Source organism: Antechinus flavipes, chromosome 2 (genome assembly GCF_016432865.1).
Source record: "Antechinus flavipes isolate AdamAnt ecotype Samford, QLD, Australia chromosome 2, AdamAnt_v2, whole genome shotgun sequence".
Taxonomy (NCBI): Eukaryota; Metazoa; Chordata; class Mammalia; order Dasyuromorphia; family Dasyuridae; genus Antechinus; species Antechinus flavipes.
Window position 1 is genome coordinate 472,876,736 of NC_067399.1, and position 6,000 is coordinate 472,882,735.

The following is a 6,000-nucleotide window of genomic DNA, read 5'->3' on the forward strand; positions in this document are numbered from 1 at the left end:
TACTACATGTTGTTGGTATCTCTCCTATCCCCCTCCTAAATCTGACTGGGAATTCCATGAGGGCATGCACTCCATCTTATCTAGAGGATCAAAATATTTAAAGCAGAAGTTCTTAACCTGGATTTGTGAACTTATTTTTTTAATATGTTGGTAACTGTATTTCAATATCACGTCCCATGTAACCCTCTAAGATGATAGAATGGAAAAGAATTACATCACAGGACCATAAGATCGAGTTGGAAGGGATCTCAAAAGCCATATGGTGCAATCACCTAATTTTATAGATGAGGAAATTGAGGCTTAGAAGGATTAAGTGATGTTCCAGTGATCACAAAGACAATAAAGCACCAGAAACTGGTTTTGAACGGAGGTGTTCTGACTCCAAAGCTAATTCTTTTTCCTTTGTACCACATTAACTGCATTAATGAAGTGAGTCTCAACACTGGGAATTCCATACACCAATAAAATTACAGAGAAAAGAAAGAAGGAAAGAAGGGAGGAAGAGAGGGAGGGAGAAAGGGAGGGAGGAAAGAAGGAAGGAAGGAAGGAAGGGAGGGAGGAAAGAAGGAAGGAAGGGAAGAAAGAAGGAAGGAAGGAAGGAAGGAAGGAAGGAAGGAAGGAAGGAAGGAAGGAAGGAAGGAAGGAAAGAGAGGAAAAGAGGGAGGGAGGGAGGGAGGGAAAATACTGGACTTGGAATCAATAATCCAAGTTTAAATTCTGTCTCAGAGATTTACTAGCTATAGAATCATGTACAGATCATTTAACTTTTCAGGTTCTTAGCTTCTTCATCTATACAACAGGGGGTAAAAATAATTGCATCTCATAGAACTGTTATGAAGAAAGCCATTTTATAAACCTTTAGTGCTTCTAAAAATGTGAGTCATTATTATTATTACTGTTTCTTGGATAAAGTCAGGTGAATTGCCTCTCTCCCAAGAACAAACATTCAAATGAATTGAGATTCTATGATTCTTGGAGCCATGGGGCAGCACTTGGGGTAGGGAAATAGGAGAAATGCAAGAATGAATAGAATTCAACCACTGCATTCCCCCAAAGTTCATGTTGGCAACATCACTGGCAGCATCTAGGCTTTCTTTGCCAAATTTTGCCTGTTGAGCTTCCATTCTTTACCATGGTACATAATCTTACCTCCAGGCTAACCCAAAAAGACATCCAGCCTCAATGACAGACATCCATAGGAGGTCATTGTGTTGTCATCCCAAACTCTAAATTCTGTCTAAGATAGCTAATGGCAAGAAAGCAGCAGAGGCAGACAGAGTCCTCCCTATGCAATAGCAGAGAAACTGAGACATGACAGAGATTGGTTTTTAATCTTTTAATTGTGAAGAGCTTAAACTAGCTGATCAAGAGGGGACTCGTCCAAAAATCATTCTGACCCTGAGCAACTGAAGCAAGGAACCTTTATAGCTAACTAGGGTTTGCCAACAGAATAACCTGAGAATACAATCTTATAGGGGAAACAAAGGCAAATAAGAGGGGCAAGGACAGTCAGTAAGGGGACAAGCCATAATTCCAGGAAAGGATCATAACTTAGTCTTGACAGGGTAAGGGTCAAGATAAGAAGATCAAGGGCTGGAGACAATGAGGCAAAGGGCAATACTCAAACAGGGAGGAATTATCCTAGCAAGGCTCAAGATAATGCACCTGGATTTTACGATTCAATGGAATTTAAAGTGTCCAGAGCTTTGAGGTTTTTCCTGATTCAATTCTCCTTCTAATGGCAAGGAAAAGGGGGAGGCAGGGGAAGGCATTATAATAATTTTATTCAGGGCAGTGGAATTCAGGGCATAACACCTACTTGGACTCCAAAAAATACCAATGTCCTTTCTTCCCAGGATTAGGAACAATTTGGTCCAGTTCTATTGATACTTTAGATGTGCCTAGTATATACTAGGCATACATATATGTGCATTATCTACCCTATGAGGTAAATTGAGGTAAATTGTACTGTAAGAGAAAGATCCCCCAAAAATAAATGTGTGGGGGGGGAGGAGGGGTGGTATGTCAAAAGTCAATGCAACTTTAAACTTTAGAAAATTGCACTAAGACTTTTGAATCATTGAATTTCCCATTTTGAAATTTGAAAGCTGAATTTCCCATGCCCACTTATACTCTTGAAATAAATCCAAAATATAAAAATCCAAATTTGCTAATATCCTGAAAGCTGATTCTACAGGAACCTCCCTGAATGAAAATGCAACTAGTACAACTGACAAGACTGGATTTGCAATTTTCTAGGAACATCAGTTATCCGATGTCCTAACTGGTTGTGCAGATATATATGGTTTGGGAAAAGGAAAAGATTAAGAATTTGAATATACACTAGACAGACACCTTTCAGATTAGCTAAAATGACAGGAAAAAATAATGATAAATTTTATTAAGGGTAAAAGGGAAAACTGAGACGTTAATATATTGTTAGAGTTGTGAACTTATTCAACCATTATGAAGAACAATTTGGAACTATGCCCAAAGGTCTACCAAACTACATACCCTTTGATCTAGCAGTGTTTCTACTAGAAATCATAAAAAAGGAAATCATTTTATGATTTCTAGTAGAAACAATAAAAAAGGAAAAGGACCCACATGTATAAAAATGTTTGTAGGAGCCTTTTTTGTAGTGGCAAGGAACTGGAAACTGAGTAGATGCTCATCAGTTGGCGAATGGCTGAATAAGTTATGATATATGGATGCTATGGAATATTATTGTTCTATAAAAAATGATCATCAGAATGATTTCAGAAAGGCCTGGAAAGACTTTGTAACCAAGAGAACATTGTATATGGCAACAACAAGATTATGTGATGATCAATTCTGATGGATGTGGCTCTTTTCAACAATGAGGTGATTCAAGCCAATTCCAATAGATTTATGATGGAGCCATCTGCACTCAGAGAGATAACTGTGAGGGCTGAATGTGGATCACAACATAGTATTTTCACCATTTTTGTTATTGTTTGCTTGCTTTTTGTTTTCTTTCTCATTTTTTGTCCTTTTTGATCTGATGCAGCATGATAAAGGGAGAAAAAAATTGGGGCAAGGTTTTGCAAGAATGAATGTGGAAAACTATCTTTGCATATATTTTGCATTTTTATTTTGCATATATAAAAAGCTTTTTTTTTTCAATTGAGTACAGCAAAAGGTCCCTGGGCAGGTATAGCAAACTCATTACCTCAGGTGGTCTCAGACCATGATGGTTTTATATCAAATTAAACATGAACTGTAAGTTCTACTAGTCCACATCTCTTTCATTTATCTTTTTCTTTCTATTCACATAGTCAATCATGATATTTCTTCACCACTCCTCTGGAATACTGTAATGTTGGTCTCCTAATTGAAAAATCTCTACTAACTCCAGCTTTGCCCTCTTCAATTCATCTTCCACACAGGGGCTAAAATAATCTTCCTAAGGTATAGGCCATGTCACTCTCATGTTCAAAATCTTCTAGTTGCTTTTCCCATTGCTTATAGCAAAATACATAAATTCCTTGGTTTATCACTTAAAATCTTCAACCTTACCTCAGTCTGTCCCTCTTGTCTTTCACTCATTTGGAGCTGGAAAGGGGTGAAGAAGGGTGCAAAAAGGGATACTTTTTAATGTGATCTTTACAAACTTTATTATAAAAATTCTGTGCTCTGGCAACAAGATTATATGATGATCAAATCTGATGAACATGGCTCTCTTCAACAATGATGATGATTCAAACCAGTTCTAATTGTTCAGTAATGAAGAGAGCCATCTATACCCCTCGAGAGAGAACTGTGGGAACTGAGTATGGTTCACAACATAACATTTTCACTCTTTTTGTTGTTGTTTGCTTGCATTTTACTTAGCTTTTTTTTTTCTTGTGCTGCACGACAATTGTCTAAATCTGTATACATGTACTGGATTTAACATATATTTCTACTATATTTAATATATATTGGACTACTTGTCATTTAGAGGGGAGTGTGGGGGAAGGTGGGAAATTGGAACACTGGGTTTTACAAGGGCTAATGTTGAAGAATTGTCTACCGTTTTGAAAAATAAAAAGCTTTAACAGAAAAAAAAATTCTGTGCTTTAGGGCACTTGGGAGATTGGTTTTGTGCTGTCCTAATAACTAAAAGCTGGAGCAGGGGACAGGAACGTTTGGGACACAATTTTCAAGTCTTTCTCAGTAAAAGGCAAATAAATACCTTTCCAAATTTCTGCCCTGAAGCTCCCCCTTCAGTCATCGTCACCCCTTACAACTTTCTAGCTTAAGCCTCCCAACCTTTACTCAGTAATTTCCCATGCCCAAGTTCTTTCGCCTACTCCTATCCGAATCCTGCCCACCCTTAAAGGCCCAGTTTAAGCCCACCTTCTCCTGTGGCCGTCCCAGGATTTCCAACCCTGACTTTCTTCTCAGGACTCCTCCATCACTTAAGGCTCAGGTAAGCGCTATCCGGGAAACAGCGAAAGTTCAGCAATCTAGTCTTACTAGCCAGACTATGTTCCTAGCACCGGGAACCAGCCACTTCTCACACTTCAGGTCTATGCCCTTTGCCCCCGCTCCCAGCCAATGGCTCCGCAAAAGCCTCTAGCAGAAACGATTCGGGTCAAAGGTCACTCACCAAAATACTCCTCCTTTGCTCTTAGATCCAGCTCCCTCTCCAGCTCCAGAGTCAGTGCCTCAAGCCTTCGCTCCGCGGGGCTGGGACCACTCTCCCGTCCCGCGGTCACCTGGAAGGGCAGCTGAAGCCGGACTCCGGCCACGGGATGGGCAAGGCCGGCCGAACCTGAAGGCGGTGGGGCGGGAGGCAGCAGTAGGTCGGCATGGGCACCCGCCGAGCCCCGGGAGCTCAGGCTAGAAACGCTGGAGCGGGCGCTGCTGCCGACTCCAAGGCCTCCGCTCCAGGAGGGGCGGCGGGTGGGGGCGGCCCCGAGCCGGGCCAGCCCCGGATTCGCAGCGTCTTGGAGCTGCTCAAGTGGCCCCGGACCCCGGGGGTCGGAGCAGCTGGAGCGCGGGCTGCTGTTTCTCTGGTCGTAGCCGAGGCTGATACCGCTGGTGCGAGCGCTGCAGGGTCGGCTCTCATAGCCCTCGGAATCTGCCAGACTGGCCCCGCGTGAACTGCTTGCGGCCTTGGCGCTGGGCTCCAAAGAGGGGGTTGCCAGGCGGGCACCGTGGCCCTCGTAGGCGGCCCGCCACTGACCGCGCTCTAGGCAGCCTCCAGGCTCCGAGCAGCCACCACCGTCTAACCTCCAGGAACGAGCAGGGGCCGTCTCCTCCAGGGGCGCAGGCCGCTGTCCTGGCCGCCCCCGGCACCAGCCGTCTGAACCTGGTTCGGCCAGCGACAAATCGGCCAGTAGCCTACTGGCGCGAAGCAAAGCGACCGCGTCCGCCTGCGAGCGCTGCATGGCCCGACCCTGGCCCGGTCCCTGGAGCCGCCCCGCCCTGGGCCAACAAGGCTCCGGCTCCAGCTCCTCCCGGGCGGGGGCTCCGGCCGGACTGCGGCGCCGAGTCGTCACCTCCGCAGCCGCCGCCTCCTCCCGCCTTGGCTGAGGCTAAGGCTGACGCTGAGACCGAGAGGCAGCGGCGGCTGCATCGTCCGGGCCTCGGAGCCCATCCGGCCCCGGGGCCCTTCGGAATCAGGTAGGGGCCACGGAGTTCGGGGTCCCCGGAGCCCGACCCCGCGGGAGAGGCGCGGTCTCAGCGCAGGGGCCAGCGCGCGACGCGGAGGAATTTGGACTCCCGGGTTTGGTCCTAGCTGTCTACCTCCGCCCCTTCCTCTCCCGCCTCTCTCCTTCCGTGAGGTCTCAGGGCTCAGTTGCGTCCGGAAAGAGGAGGGACTCCTTTGGTGGGGGCAGGAATGAGAGGAATAAAAACGAGGCACTGCGGCTCTGGAATGTGAAAACTGCTCTAAGGAGGTGACTCTCTGGAAGTTGCAACAAGACGGGAACGGGTTGGGAGCTAGCACACCGGCCAGTGTCAACTTCTTTTCTCTGGGACAGGCCATGC

At 45.6% G+C, this 6,000-nt stretch overlaps 1 protein-coding gene across 2 annotated transcripts in view; it reads right to left on the reverse strand.

Annotated features, from left to right (window-relative positions):
* The window catches only part of WTIP (WT1 interacting protein), a 30,503-nt gene extending 24,503 nt beyond the window's left edge, over positions 1-6,000 (reverse strand). For both annotated transcript variants that reach the window (XR_007950896.1, XM_051979720.1), the window contains exon 1: positions 4,616-6,000. Coding sequence is in view for 1 of the 2 variants with exons in the window: in XM_051979720.1 (XP_051835680.1) it covers positions 4,616-5,399 (784 nt within the window). In the remaining variant the exon portion in view is untranslated. The remainder of the gene's footprint in view (positions 1-4,615) is intronic.